This window comes from Herpailurus yagouaroundi, unplaced genomic scaffold, assembly GCF_014898765.1.
Source record: "Herpailurus yagouaroundi ecotype Mexico unplaced genomic scaffold, PumYag 220, whole genome shotgun sequence".
Taxonomy (NCBI): domain Eukaryota; kingdom Metazoa; phylum Chordata; class Mammalia; order Carnivora; family Felidae; genus Herpailurus; species Herpailurus yagouaroundi.
In genome coordinates, this window is record NW_024412451.1 from 387,389 (window position 1) to 401,524 (window position 14,136).

Below are 14,136 nucleotides of genomic sequence, written 5' to 3' on the forward strand. Positions count from 1 at the left end.
GTGATGGACACATACCAGCAAAATGCTGAGTGCTGCCCATAAGTCTGGGGACAAGGACAGCAAGCCACCTGGGTGGTGCTGGGAGACCAAGGCTTGGGTCCTGGCACGTTGAATCAGGAGGTGAGGGAAAAGCTGGGATCCCAGGCGGACAGGGTGATCCACTTGCCATCACTCCATACCCATTCCCAGTGGGGTGACAACACCACCTTCTCTGGAAGTGACACCCCAATTTTCCAGTGCCTCCTACATTTTTTGGGTGACACCCGTGCTGGAAACCCCACCCAGCTCTAATGCTGTTTCCCTCACTGAGTCACTTCCAACCACGCCAGGCCTGTTGGGGGCAGACTTTGGTGACTCAGGCATCCAGGTCCCTCGCTCTTTCACCCCTCAGGAGCCCAGCAGCCAAAAATGCCAGGACCCCTGCACACCCCTGCGGTTTAGCCTAACCCAAGAGTCTGCACCCCCAGCCCTCCTCCCTCAGACCCAGAATCTGAGCCCCTCTCTGTCCTCTGTTAGGGGCCTGGATGAAGACCCCCCCCCATCTGCTCTGTTAGTTACCCCAGTGTCCTGGGTCACATCCATCTCTTTCTGGAACCACATCTTCTCAGTTCCCAGCCTCCTCCCTTCCCAATTTGAAGGTGGGGTGAGTTATGTTTATTTACTTTAGTTTCAGCATGAGTCACCCCCAAAACACACTGCTCCCCCCATGTGCATGGTGGCCCCGAATGGGGGGACAATGCCCCCTCTTCCAGGAAAGTGGGAACCTCACTGAGGATGACAGCAGAAGCCCCCACGGCACTCTCCCGCATCCCCATCCCCTCCTCCACCTCCCTGCCCCTCCACCCCTCCACCTCTGTGCCTCCCTCTGAATCTGACTCCCCTTTGCCTGTTTCTCCACAGATCTATGTCCTTCTTTGTCTCCGCATCTCTCTCTCCATCGCTCTGTCTTTATCTCTCATCATCTCTCTGAGTCTCCTTCTCTCTCCCATCTAGGCCTCCCCTTCTGTCTCTGTGTCCCCCATTCCCTCCCTGTCCCTCTGTCCTCCCTGCCTGTGGGTCTCTGTACTGTGGCCCCTTGCAACTCCCCTCTGCCTTCTCTCCCTACTCCCCTCATCTGTCTCTCCCTCTCTGCCCTCTCCCCTTCCAGCACCCCTGGCCCCCTTCCTGATTTCCTAGGTCCCACAAGAGCTTGAGGGGGAAGTGGGGGGATGGGGGATGGAGAGGGAGGGAGGGGAAGTTCCTGGGGGGGGGGGTGGGGGAAGAGGGTCAGCCAGACCGGCTTGGCTCCCTGGGCACCTCTGTCAGAGCCCCGCCCAGGGCCACGTGGCCCGCCCCAATATAAGCAGCTACCAACCTGAGACTGAGAACTCAGTGTCCAGGTCACCCACACCTGTCTGCCTCATCGCCATCGCTGTCCTGCAGGTATGAGCATCTGCCCACAGCCCTCTGCTCTGTTCTCTCTCTCCACTCCACTGACATCTCTGTCTCTTTGCATATCTCTGACCGTCTCTGTGGACATTGCTGTCTTTCTCCATGCCCTCGGTGTCCACCTTCTCAGTGTGAGTGGTGCCGGGTTGAATTTGGAAGCCCTGGGGCCCAGCACCCTTTCTACTCACCCCTTTGGTCTGGGCCATCAGATGTGGGGTTTTTCTCTTGACCTGTGTGAGCCTCAGTGTTCCGTCTGTGAAATGGGCTTGCAGAGAAGTCAAAGCGCTAAGCAGGTGTGAGTGTTACTGGCGGCATCTCGATGGGCACCTGGCTCTGATCTCTTTCCCCCCTTGTCTCTGACTCTGCCTGTCTCTATTTCTTGGCCTCTCTCTCCAGCTCTCCCTCTGGTATGAGGAAGGTCCTCTGGGGTCTGTCGGGCAGCTGTACAGAGACGGGCGAGTTTCTCGCCCCTCCCCATACATCCCTACTCCATGTTTCTCCTAGCTGGCAGGCTGACTTGGCCTCTTTCTCCCCAGCTCCCTTCCCCCTGAACACCCAGCCCCCAGTGCCCCTACTCCGTGCCTGCCCCTCCCCCAGTATCCAGCCTCCCTTGGACAGATTCGGCCACTGTCACCGCCGCTACCTCTGCCGCCCCCAACGCCACCTTCCCAGGGCCGGCAAGATGCAGTTTGAGATGCACGACAACGTGAAAGGCAAAGGTGGGATCACTGGATGAACCAGCAACCCTTCCAGTCCCGGAACCCGGCAGCTTCCCTCCCCTGGGCACCCTGGCTTCGAAGACAGATGGCGCCTGATCGCACCCCAGAGGCCCCTGGAAACGCAGAAACCCAGCACCCCAGGCCCAGACGTGGAGGAGGCAACACCACTTCTCAGCCCCACCCAGATGTGGCACCCACCCTTCCCCAGACGTGCATGAGTTCCCCACCCACAGCTCAACCAGATGTGCAGGAGGCAGTGGCAACGGGGACAAACTGGGGTGTCAGTGCCCAAATGTAGCAGAGAGGACGGGGGAGGTGCAGTGGTGCCCCCTCCGCGGGCGGCCTGGTGGCCCCGCCCAGACTGCCCGGCAGAGGAAGGGGCTCTGGGGGCAGGGATGTGGGGAGAGGCTGGCAGCCTCCCGCTCACCCCGGCCCGCTACCTTCTTTCGCAGCCATGTCCTACCCAGTGACCAGCCAGCCCCAGTGTGCCAGCAGCTGCTACCAGACCCAGCTCAGTGACTGGCACACCGGACTCACAGACTGCTGCAACGACATGCCTGTCTGTGAGTGCCTGCAGCCCCCTCCAGGAGAGGGGGAAGGTCACCTCCAACCCCTTCCCCGGCCCTACTAACCCCACTCCCGCTCCCTTCCTTGGACCCCGAATTCCCACACTCTAAACCTCACCCCTAACTCCCACCTCCGACACTCCCTAGGATCCTAACCTCACACCTTCCAGCTTCCCCTCGACCCTCAACCCCTTGCACCCTCAACTTTCCTTGTTGCGGCCCCAGCTCCCTCTCCAAACCCTATCTCCCAACCTCTAAACCACTCCCGCTGGGTCCCCGGATCCCCTCTGGGACCCTCGATTTGGCGGATTTGGCGCCGCGGACCATCAGCCTCGCCTCTCCCGGAGGCGGAGGGGGCCGGGGCGCCCGGTGGGCCCCCGCTCTGACTGCCCCGCGCCCGCCCCAGGTCTGTGCGGCACTTTCGCCCCTCTGTGCCTCGCCTGCCGCATCTCGGACGACTTCGGGGAGTGCTGCTGCGCGCCCTACCTGCCCGGAGGCCTGCACTCCCTGCGCACCGGCATGCGGGAGCGCTACCACATCCAGGTGCGCGCGGGGGGGGGGGGGGGGGGGCGCGGAGCAGGGGGCTGGGGGACGGGCCTCCTGGGACCCTGGCGGGACTCCTAACCTCTCTCTCCCACCCTCTAGGGCTCTGTCGGGCACGACTGGGCGGCCCTCACCTTTTGTTTGCCCTGCGCCCTCTGTCAGATGGCGCGGGAACTGAAGATCCGGGAGTAAGGAAGCCCCCCATCCCTCCTCCTTTTCCACCTGTCGCGCTGGGCCTCCTCTGCCCCTCCGCCCTATCCCGCTACCAGAAATACACCCACAATAAAAACCTGAAAACCAACTCCGCCTACATTATTTGTGTCCCAGGGAAGGAATCTGGGTGGAGGAGGTTTGGTGAGGGGTGTGGGGACACAGGGAAGATGCCTAGGTGTGGAAGGAGGAGTTCCAGAGTCAGATCCTTGCCCCCCACCCCACCTGCTGCGTGTGACATTGGCAAGTCTTACCCCTCTAAACGAGTGGTTCATTAACAAAGTGAAACCACTAACCCCTTCAGCTGCCCAACTGAAGTTGTGTGCGGATCCTTAAAATAAGCAAAACCAGAAAAAGCTGCCTTGGTAGAGGTTACACGCCCAAAGGAAAAAATTGGGAGACCCACCCCGCCTTCAAGTCAATACGTATGGATTCTTGGCCTATATACAATTCTAACATAACAGATGTGGGAGATCCGGGCAGGGGAAGGGGGGGGGGGCGGGACTTTGTCTCCAAAGCACAGAACTGCCCGGTTTCGGGCTCTCTAGAGCTGAATAATCCTTAAAGACCATCTAGTTCTCTTTACACGAAAGCAACTAGCAGATTAGAAAATCTGGTCTCAAAATTGGGCAGACCTAGGATCCGATGTTGACTCTTGCCATGTTATTAGTGTTAGTGTCGTGCCAGGTTACTAGCCGTGTCGTCTTAGTGAACTAATAAACCTCTCTGAGCCTGTTTCCTCCTCTAAGGACAATCCCTAGTATGTCATGTGGCTACTGTGAGAGCAAGTGATGGAACAGATGGAAAGACCAGAGTGAGCTTAATAAACTTGTTAATAGTATCATTATGTATAATTATATTATACTATCCTGGTATTAATATATCACTTATATTCTTTGCTGTTACTCTTTCTCTTTCCATTCATGTATCCAACCACCAAGTGACATCTTTGCTTGGAATATCTAATGGGCATCGACAAGTTAAAACCTAACTCCGGATTCCCTGCCCCCAACCTCCTCCTCCCAGTCTCCTCCTCTCAGGAAACAGCAAACCCCAGCCTTCCAGCGGCTCAGCTCCGGCTCCGTGGCTTTCTTACCCAATGGCCCATCTGTCAGCACTCTGTTGCTTCTAGTTTCAGAATATATCCAGAACCCCACTTCTCCCCAACCCGTTCTCACCTTGTTCCAGCCACCCTCCTCCTCAGCCTAAACTAAGGCAGTGGTTCCTCACTGGGCTCCCTGCCGTATCCCCACCTCTTTAGTTTCCTCCCACAGAGAAGCCCTGCGAACACCTGAGTTAGGTCACATGCCTCCTGTGTTCAGAACCTTCTCACAGCTCCTCCTGCACAGAGCTAAAGCCAGAGTCCTCACCATGGCCCGAGGACCTGCACAATCTGCCTCCGGCTTTTCCTTGACCTTGTCTCCTCCTTATTCCCACCCGCTCCTACCCGCGTGAGTCTCTTGGTCGGTTCTCTAAAATGCTAGTCGTGCTCCCACCTCAGGACCTTTGCACTAGCTCTTCCCTCAACTTGGAATTCTCTTCCCTCAGATGTCCCTATGGTTCATTCCTTCCCGTCTGCTCACAAGTCATCTTAGGAGCAAGGCCTTCCCTTCTACCTTATATTACATAGCAAGGACCAACCCCTCTTCTCCTTCACCGCCTTGTTTTTCTGGCCATATTTCAATATACCACATCATTTACATATTTATTTTCTGGCTCCCTGCTGGTTTGTCAGCTCCATGAGGGCAGGGACCCCGTTCACTGCTGTGTCCCAGTACCTAGAACTGCGTGGAGCCCCTTGTGGGTGGAGATAGTGAATGATCACAGGTGGGAGACACTGATGCAGAAAAGGGACATGATTTTAGAGGTAACGGTGGGGGGGGGGGGCAGTGGAGAGTCAGACAGGCTTGCATTAGAATCTGGGCTCACCTGTTAATCTGCCCTGAGTTCTCAGGCAAGGGACTTAGTTTCCAAATCTGCAAAATGGGGGAATAAACCTGTCCCTCCCAGCATCGGTATCAGGAAGACTAAAGGACTCAGGCTAAGCACCCAGCACACTATCGGAAGTGCTGTTGGCCCTTGGTGAAATTTCTCCCCTTTTTCTGAAGTCCCTAGGGCATTGATGGCCATACACAGACTAGAATCCAGACCTTCCACGCCCAGTCTTTCTCTCACTGTCCCTGAGCCTCTTGCATTCAGGTACGTGGATACCAGGGCGAGGTGCCAGCTGAGGAGCTAACGTGGAGGGAGGAGGAACACGTGCCTCGTGCTATGGGGCATTTGTATAGGGGCATCTGCAAGGTATGGACAGGAGTTGGAGAGGCTGGCTCTGTGTAGCAGAGCAAGGGGCCAGTCACAGTGCAAACGCTCTGCTCTGGAAGGCACAGTCACAGGGTGGTGGTGGGGAGGAGACCTTACCAAAGATCTGATCATAACGCAGACGAGTCTTAGCTCCTTCCTGGTCATGCAGGGTGAACTCTCTCCTGGCCTTGGACTCCCTTAGGCAGCATGTCCTGCTTCTGGTTAGCATCCCGGGTGGGAAATTGTGCCTTATCCCCAGCAGAAACCCGCCGGTTTGGGGGCGCCTGGGTGGCGCAGTCGGTTAAGCATCCGACTTCAGCCAGGTCACGATCTTGAGGTCCGTGAGTTCGAGCCCCGTGTGAGGCTCTGGGCTGATGGCTCAGAGCCTGGAGCCTGTTTCCGATTCTGTGTCTCCCTCTCTCTCTGCCCCTCGCCCGTTCATGCTCTGTCTCTGTCTGTCCCAAAAATAAATAAACGTTGAAAAAAAAAAATTTTAAGAAATCTGCCGTTTTGAACACTTGCCTCTAGTGCCTGCTCTGTGCTGGGAGAGCTCTCAGCTAGGTGGGCTAAGAACCCGCATGATCGCCCTTGTGCTTTCTCCCTTGTCTCCTCCTCCTCCCCCCCCCCCTTATTCCTGGGGGTTCCCTCCTCAGGAGGCTAGAGGGTCTGGTGGTCAGGCATGTGGATTGAGAGTCACATGGCCTGGGTTCAAATTAATTCAATGGCTCAATGACATCTATGAACTTCTGTTTTCTTCTCTGCAAACGGGGATCACACGGTTACCTACCGCATAGGGTTGCTGGGCTGTAACATGGCAAGCAAACTGTCTAGTATCGGTACTCAGTAAATACAAGTTCACAGTCACGTCTCGGAGGTTAGGCACTACCAGTGGCTCACAAAGGCAAAACTCATGTGTGGGCAGAATAATCCTTGAAAATCCCTTAAACTGCCCATAAATCCGAAAATACTAGGATTTTCGTGGACCACAGTGAAGACCCAACCCCACCCACCTCCCCCGGTCCCACTCCAAGTCCACCTCACTATCGTATCTTGGGCTCACATCAGATGAGACCTCAGGCGTGTGCCCATGGGCGGGCTGAAGAGGAAAACAGGTTGTTTACCACTCTCGGCCAGACTCCCACGCTGCTGCTCGCTGCTCACTGCTCGAGGCCAACCGAGGGCACACTTGCACCTTCTTCACCACTGCTCTTGCTTGCCCTGGGGGCCTGGAAGATGAAGCCTCCTGTGCTGCTTCCCATTGGGGCCTTGGAGCCTTCTGGGATTAGAGAAAACTCAAACTCATCACGTTAGGACATTTTGGTCTCCGTGCTGCCTCACTCTTACGTCAGAGGCCAGAATAAAACCCAAGCCTGGGACCAAGGCAACGTTTTCCCTCCGGAGACAAACTGGGGTCTTCCTGCGACAGGGATCCGAGGAAGGGCCAACGGTCTCAGTGCCCTCGGCTCCTCTAGGTCTGTCCCTTCTGGGGAACGAGGGCTTGTATAGTGGTCCAATCTCACCTCTGCTCAGGAGGGGCAGGGAGGAGCCAGGCCCAAGCTATACAGCTCGGAGGGGGGCCAAGGTAAGGGCACTGACTCGATTTATCCACATTTGGATGCTGTTCAGAGAAGCAAGACACCCCATCTCCTGCAGGCAGACGGTGCTCAGACACCCGCCTTCCCCACACTCTTTTATTTGCTGCTTCAACCACTCCTCCCTTTCAGACGGCCCCTGACAGCACACATGGCCTCTTAGACTGAGGCCCCCAGCAGAGGGGAGGAGACGGGGCCCAGCTCCTTAAGGCCCCAAAGTACAGCTGGGGGATGGAGTCTTGCAAAAGGAGTCCCAAGTTCAAGATGGCTAGGATGGGGGTGCGAAGTCCTCAAGGGGGAGAGGAGCTCAGAAGTCCAAGGTGGTGGCTGAGTGGGGGAGCGGCCCCTAGAGGGAAGCCACAAGTCTTCAAGTCTGGGAAGAGAGATGCGCAGAAGACTCCACCATTTCCATCTCCAACGCCCAGCGCCCTGGGGCAGCATCTGAGGCTTTGTCTCCTTGGATTCCTGCTGAGCCGGGTGGCCCTGGTCCTAGCATCAATTACACCATCTAAGCTTTGGCTTTGTCTGTCCAGCCTACAGGTGACAGCTGGCCCCTGGACTGCCTCACTGTCCCACCTCTGATCGTCTGCGTCCCTCAACAACACAGCCAATCCCCTGCGCTCAGTTCCTTCCGCTAAAGTACAGCAGTCTGTTTCCCTGGCTGGACCTGACTGAAGAGATGCCTAAAGAGAGCATCTTAAGAGTCTCAGACTGGACTCCTGGTTTTCTCCACAAGACCCAGGCTGCCCATCATGATAAACCACCCCAGTATCCGCCCACAGTTCAGGCCACAAAGTTGGAGTCATCCTGGACTCCCCCCTCTCTGATCCCAACATCCACGCCATCGTTACCTCCTCCCACACACATCCTGCACCTGTCCCTGACCCACGCCCCCACCACTGCCCTCGTCCTAATCATCGTCTCTTGCCCCTGGTTGCCTCTCTTGCCCCCTCCGAACCATCCTCCACACCACAGCTGAGTGACCTCTCGAATACGTACCTCGGATCCTTATGAAACCGTCCCTTGGCTTTCCCCGAGAATAAAATTCAAAACCCTATCTGGGACCCACACAGCCCTGGGTGATCCCATTGCTGTCTCCCAACTCATCTCTTCACACGCGGTCTGGGTCATGCTGGCCCTTTCTGATCCTTCCAATGAAGCAAGCGGGTCCCCACCTCAGGGCCTTGTCCTTACAGCTCCCTCTGCCTGAGACCCACTTTCTGAAGCTTTCCCCACGGCCAGTTCCTTCTGAGGCTTTAGGCCTAGCTTCTCGGAATGCCCAACAGACTCTACCTCGAAGTCCCTCACAGCCACATCCTGTTGATCCCTCATGGCACTTCTCCCTCCCGGAAATGACCTTCCTCGCCTTTGTGTGTGTGTGTGTGCGCGCGTGCGCGCGCGTGTGTGTGCACAGGCACTGGTGCACACTGATTGTCTCCCTCCACTGGAACCTAAGTCCCACGAGATCAGGGAACTCGTCTGTCTCAGTTCCTGCTTTTCCCGGTGACTTCAACAGTGCCTGGCATACAGTAAGTATTCAATAAATAATTGTTGAATGCAGAACGTCAAATGCCCTGTCTGGGGAGCCCCGGGGAAAGGGAGCCAGAGGTCTCTGAGGACACGGTGTCCAGGGGCCGCCAAGTGGAGGAGCCCTGAATCCAGGGTGGCGTTATCAGGGTACTCAGTCGCTGTGGCTGAGGACCACACCGTGGGTCAGAGGGACATGCTGGTGAGATTGTCCTGGCTCAACAGTCCCTTCCGGCCTGCGCCAGCCCCGTGCCCACTGCCCCCAGCACCCCCACCACCCCCACAGTATTCGTGCAGCCTGTGCCGCAGCGTGACGAGGGCCGACCCTAGGCAGGCGCCGTTGGGTGCTTGGGGTCCTCCGGGCAGCTGGAGCAGCAGAGTGGCCACACCGGCCATGCCATCTTCAGTGGGTTCAAGGGTGATGGGCCCGGCTCGCAGGCCGGCAGTGGTGGCCGGGACGGCAGGCGGGCAGCAGCCTCCTCCCACAGGTCCCCAGGGCCCCCCGGCCCCCGTCAGCAGCAGGGGTGCCAAGAAGGGTTCCGAACGGCGGAAGGTGGGCGGTGGGAGCCCAGCCGGCTTCCAGGCAGGGGCCGGGGTGGCAGGGTCAGGCGGGAAGCAGACGGTGACCTTGGCAAAGGGGCGGCTGGCCATCTTGGTCATCTCTTGCAGATGCCGGCGCTGTTCCTGCCGCTGGTCCAGGGCCTGCTTGGCCTTCCAGAGGAGCACGCAGAGTGAGAGGAAGAGAAAGAAGCAGGAGAAGAAGACGGAGAAGAAGACAAATAGGTCGATGTGGGCCTGGTCCTGCCGGAAGAAGAGCAGGCCCTGCGAGTCAGCTGAACCATTGGCGCCGGGCCCGCTCGGGTCCCCCACGCCCAGCAAGAGTAGGTAAAAGCGGCTGGACTTGAGGGCATGGTGCTCGTGCGGGTAGGTGATGACCAGCCGGTCCCGCACACCACGAACCACGAGCACGGCCGACGGCTCTGTCACAGTCACGTAGGTGATCAGGCCCCGTGGCCACACCTCCCGCACCCTGGGCTCCGCCGGGGCACCTGGCCCGCTCCCGGCCCCGGGTCCTCCTGGATCCCCGGCCCCCCGGGGTCCGCCGTCGGCAGGGGGTGGGGGAGGCGGTGGGGGTGGAGGTGGCTGGATATGCACGGTGTGGACGCCCGTGTCAGGGGCCACACGGACCACGAAGGTGTCGTAGGAGGTGGAGACATAGAGGTCCACAGCACCGAAGGTCACATCCAGCGTCAGGCGGATGTCCACGTTGGTAAACTTGGGCTGCACGCCAAAGAGGACAGTGCGGCCGGGGCCCAGAGCCCGGCGCTTGGGTTCGTGGAAGCAGTTGGTCTGGGACGTGGGGTCCAGGCAGCACTCCTGCTCCACGGAAATGAGGCGGTAACACTGCTGGCCGCCCAGCGGGCTCCCGTGGAAGGACTCCCGGCACTTGGCGCACTGCGGGCAAGCGGTGGGGGGGGGGGGGGGGGGGGGGGGGGGGGGGGGGGCGGGGCAGTCAGGGCTGGCTCGGTACCTGGCCACCCTCCACGCAGTACTGACGTTCAGTACCAACTGGTGAGCAGTCACTGCCCCAGGCTCTCTCAGTCCCCAGCAGCTTCCTTGTGACTGCTCCCCCTGCCCCCACACCTCCCCGACACAGTGTGGAGGCCACCAGGACCCTACACTCTAGCACTGCTGTCCCTGGTGTCACCCCATGACCACAGCACCCTGATGTGGAGGCCTCTGGAACTCTGAGGCACAGCGATGAAGAGCTCTGCTGAACCTGGCTCTACCCCCTCACTGCCTGTGTGGCCTCAGACTAATGACTTGACCTCGCTGAATTTGAGACCCTTCCCCCTTACACAGGCAGTAAACAGAGCTCGCTCATGGGACTGCCGAAGCCACGGGCACAGCACGGGGCTGGGCCAGCCTCACCTGCCAGCCTTGCTGTTTCCGTAGGACGTTAGGTACGTCCTACCTCAGGGCCTTTGCACTGGGTGATCTATTGCCTGGCTGACTCTCTACTCACCCACAATCCCCATATCTGCCTGTCCTGACTTCCACCAGGTCTTTTCTCAAGTGTCACCTTCTCACGAAGGCTTTCCTTGGTCATCGTATCTACTATTCCCACTCCACAACACTGGCTTAACTCCTTTCTCCTTACTGCTCATCGCTAACATACTGTGCATCCGACTTCTTCATTTGTTTGTCGCTGGACTCCTTAACGGGAAAGTAAATTTCCTGAGGACAGAACCTCTTGCCCGTTTTGTTCCCCGCTGCGTCCTAATGCCTCACACACTGCCTGGCACACTCATCCCAACTGTCAGGTGCTCAGTAAATATGTGTTGAATGAGTGAGTGGACCTCTGAGGGCGCAGGGCCCTTGGCTTATCTGCAACTCGCTTCTCCAGCCGCACCTGGTACTTGTAGCAGTCTCGGCGGTCACTGGGCGAGCTACCCTGGCACGTGCCCGTCTCTGTATTGTTCTGACACGGGCAGCCCGTCCCGTCCTGCTCGTTACATGTATCTGCATGGCCGTTGCACTGGCATCTGAGGAAGGGGGAGAAGACAGGGGTCAGGGGGCTCCCCTGACCTACTGGGATCCAGGCTGGATGCTGCCTACATGGGCTCCGATGTGAGCCGCAGGCCAGGAGAGGAGACGGGGGCTCACAAACGGTGAAGCCATTTGCCCAAGGCCACAGAGCCAGTAAGTGGCAAGGCCAGGATTTGGAGCCAGGTTGGAGTGACTCCAGAGTCTGCTGACCATTCAGAAGAAAGGGCTGGAACGGGAGGCTGTCCTGAGGCCTCACCCTCGGCAGCTCTCTCTCCGCCTGCCAGTCTCCACGGGGTGGTGCTCTGCGGCCTGGCCTGCGTGTCAACACTGGCCTCTGAGGCCGGGGGTCTCCCACCTGGGTCGGGCTCATCGCCCCCAACGCTGCCTCAGCCTGGGGCCTCCCTGAGGATATCGTCCGCTGCTGATTGAGGGCGGAGAACTGGGGAGGGGAGTCTGGCTCCCAGCGCTATTCCCAGTGAGCAGGGCAAGGGTCCCGGACCCCCCTTCTTCTCACTTGGTACACTTCCCATCCAGGAGGAAGTAGCCGTGCAGGCAGCTCTCGCATTTGTCCCCATAACTGTTATTCCGGCAGTTCACACACACAGCCTCGTCTTCACTAGGCCCCTCTGTCACCCAGTTTTCAATCTGACCAAAGACAGACAGAGTGATCACAAAAAGGCCTGCACTACCCCCTCCTCCCCGAGACCTGGCCCAGAAGCCCTGGACTCCAGCCTTTTTACCTCCTCTGGATCCAGCGAGTACTTCTCTGGTTCCCTCCTGGCCATTTCAAGCTCCTTCCTGGAGACGCAGACGTGGCTATTGCCACGACAGAAGGCGTGGCAGGGCCGGCAGGTCCCGCCCCCCACAGCCGAGCCCACGAACAGAGGGAGGCACTGCTCGCAGTGGCTGCCCTGGAAACCAGCGACAGGGTGGTCAGAGTTGGTGATCAGTTCGGGCGGGGGGGGGGGGGCCGGACACTCTGAGAGCACCATGAGGGTGCAGCAGGGGCTCAGGCACTCGGTTGGGGCAATCCCAGCCTTTCGGTGACTTAGCCGCCTGCCTTCACTTGCACACCTCCCGTGACGGGGTGGAGGGTGGCTGAGTTCGTGCCCCTCCAGCCCACAGTGGGGAGCTCAGAAAGCCCTTCTCTACACCATCCTAAATCCTCCTGCACGTGACCAGCCTCGCCAGCCCAGCACTGACTCTGTCCACGATGCTGGGGTAGCCCCTCTCTGACACAAATTCAGACAGCGTCCCCAGAATCTCCTCACACCTCCCTGGGTTAGGGCTAGGCCTCCTCCTCCCTGGGCCCGGCTTATCAGGGCTTGGGAGGAGGCTCAAGATGCCTGAGCGAGAGCTGAAGGCAGAGAAGGCCCTGTCCCTGGGGGGGAGGGCCTGAGACCCCGGGAGGCCCACCTTGGTGTGGTTGCGGCACAGCAGGCAATGGTCACGGGCGCCCACACCCGCGCATTCGCTGTGGCGGTTGCAGCGACACTCTGTGGAGCAGTTGCGGCCAACAAAGCCGAAGTGGCAGCGGCAGTGGTCGGGCTCCACACATGAGCCATTCACGCAGCCCTGGGCGCACACCGGGCGGCACAGCCCAGTCATGCTGCAGGGGCGGAGGGCAGAGGGTCCGGGCGGAGCAGGGGGCTTCGTGGCTCCCGCCGGCCCAACACCCGCTACACTGCCCTCAACCGGTTGCTCACGCCTGGTCTGTTCCATGGTCCTCGTCCAGGGTCCAGCCTGCCACCCTCTTCCCAGGGTGCCCCATTTAACTCACCAACCCCTCCCCTCCACGACTGAGCCCCCACCTTCACCGCGTCCCGGATGAGTCCCACCACCTCACGCCCACTCTGGTTCCTGCCTCACCCTCTGCTGCTCCCACCCCACAGGTGCCTGGGCCACCGCCCTCGCCCCCTCACTTGTCCATGGTGTAGCCCGCCTTGCAGCTGCACTCGTAACCGTGTGGCCGGTCGTGGCAGTTCTGTGTCTCATTGCAGTCGTGATGTCCGTTTGCACACTCGTCTTCAGGGGGACAGGACAGGAAGGCCCAGGAGGCCCCAGGTCGCCCGCATGTCAGCCCTGGCCCGGGGATACAGAGCTTCACCTGGGTGCCACCCAGGCCCTCGCTCCACCTGTCCCTGATCCCCACCTCTGAGACAGCCTCCAGCGCCCCCCCACGTTCTCTGTGCCAGACCCCCAGCCAAGGGTCAGTCCCCCTCACCCCACGTCCTAACCCATCTCACCGTCACGGGGACCGCTGAGTCCACCCTCCAGGCAGCGGCCACCCCCATCTTGGCCCCCCCAGGCACACCAACCACAGTGGGGGCGCCGCAGGCACAGGGCGCACTGGGTCGCCTGAGCACAGCCCAGGGAGCAGCTCTCGGGTCCCCGGAGCAGCCGCCCACAGCCTCCGGCCATACATCGCAGGGGCAGGTAGGAGGGGCTCAGACACTGTATGGGGGAGGGGAAATGAGAAATGAGGTGGGGGGTGAGAAAGAGGACCAAACACATCCTGGGTATCCTCCCCAACTACACCCCTTCCTCAGAGCTCTCGCCCCTCTCTGGTCACAGTCGATGGACCGAAGCGGACACCAGCTGAGGTCATCACATTGTTCCCGTCAAGCATTTGCAACTAGGAGTCCACACGGGAAGTCAGGCTAGGGGCAACCTTGAAACTAGAAGATTCTGGAGACTGGG

General features: G+C 59.3%; 2 protein-coding genes and 2 long non-coding RNA genes across 7 annotated transcripts in view; 2 read left to right on the forward strand and 2 right to left on the reverse strand.

The window, feature by feature from the left end:
• LOC121018507 (uncharacterized) overlaps window positions 1-1,153 on the forward strand; it is a 7,132-nt gene extending 5,979 nt beyond the window's left edge. Inside the window, exon 3 of the long non-coding RNA XR_005785206.1 lies at window positions 517-1,153. This is a non-coding gene — a long non-coding RNA (uncharacterized LOC121018507). The remainder of the gene's footprint in view (window positions 1-516) is intronic.
• Window positions 1-1,965, reverse strand: part of LOC121018504 (uncharacterized) — a 9,317-nt gene extending 7,352 nt beyond the window's left edge. For both annotated transcript variants that reach the window (XR_005785202.1, XR_005785201.1), the window contains exon 1: window positions 1,617-1,965. This is a non-coding gene — a long non-coding RNA (uncharacterized LOC121018504). The remainder of the gene's footprint in view (window positions 1-1,616) is intronic.
• CNFN (cornifelin) lies at window positions 1,293-3,557 on the forward strand. 3 transcript variants are annotated; one of them, XM_040457197.1, is made up of 5 exons: window positions 1,358-1,422; window positions 2,101-2,147; window positions 2,600-2,710; window positions 3,120-3,256; window positions 3,359-3,557. In XM_040457197.1, exons 2-5 carry the CDS (start codon window positions 2,111-2,113, stop codon window positions 3,446-3,448), a joined length of 375 nt encoding a protein of 124 aa, XP_040313131.1. In that variant the 5' UTR covers window positions 1,358-1,422; window positions 2,101-2,110; the 3' UTR covers window positions 3,449-3,557. The 3 variants fall into 3 exon arrangements, with proteins under 3 accessions (XP_040313133.1, XP_040313131.1, XP_040313130.1); XM_040457196.1 differs by having other exon boundaries at window positions 1,359-1,422; window positions 2,026-2,147; XM_040457199.1 differs by lacking the exon at window positions 2,101-2,147 and having other exon boundaries at window positions 1,293-1,422.
• A 3,866-nt stretch (window positions 3,558-7,423) lies between these two features.
• Window positions 7,424-14,136, reverse strand: part of MEGF8 (multiple EGF like domains 8) — a 40,790-nt gene continuing 34,077 nt past the window's right edge. The window contains 7 exon segments of the mRNA XM_040457167.1: window positions 7,424-10,341; window positions 11,300-11,432; window positions 11,951-12,081; window positions 12,177-12,347; window positions 12,853-13,045; window positions 13,359-13,518; window positions 13,683-13,890. Of these exon segments, the coding sequence (XP_040313101.1) occupies window positions 9,073-10,341; window positions 11,300-11,432; window positions 11,951-12,081; window positions 12,177-12,347; window positions 12,853-13,045; window positions 13,359-13,518; window positions 13,683-13,890 (2,265 nt within the window). The 3' untranslated portion in view covers window positions 7,424-9,072.

Excerpts from the sequence above, each read along its gene's own strand:
- CNFN (XM_040457197.1), top strand. The coding sequence starts at position 2,111 with ATGCAGTTTGAGATGCACGACAACGTGAAAGGCAAAG. Across the intron at positions 2,148-2,599 it reads CGACAACGTGAAAGGCAAAG|CCATGTCCTACCCAGTGACC; the intron begins GTGGGATCACTG and ends CTTCTTTCGCAG. Across the intron at positions 2,711-3,119 it reads CTGCAACGACATGCCTGTCT|GTCTGTGCGGCACTTTCGCC; the intron begins GTGAGTGCCTGC and ends CGCCCGCCCCAG.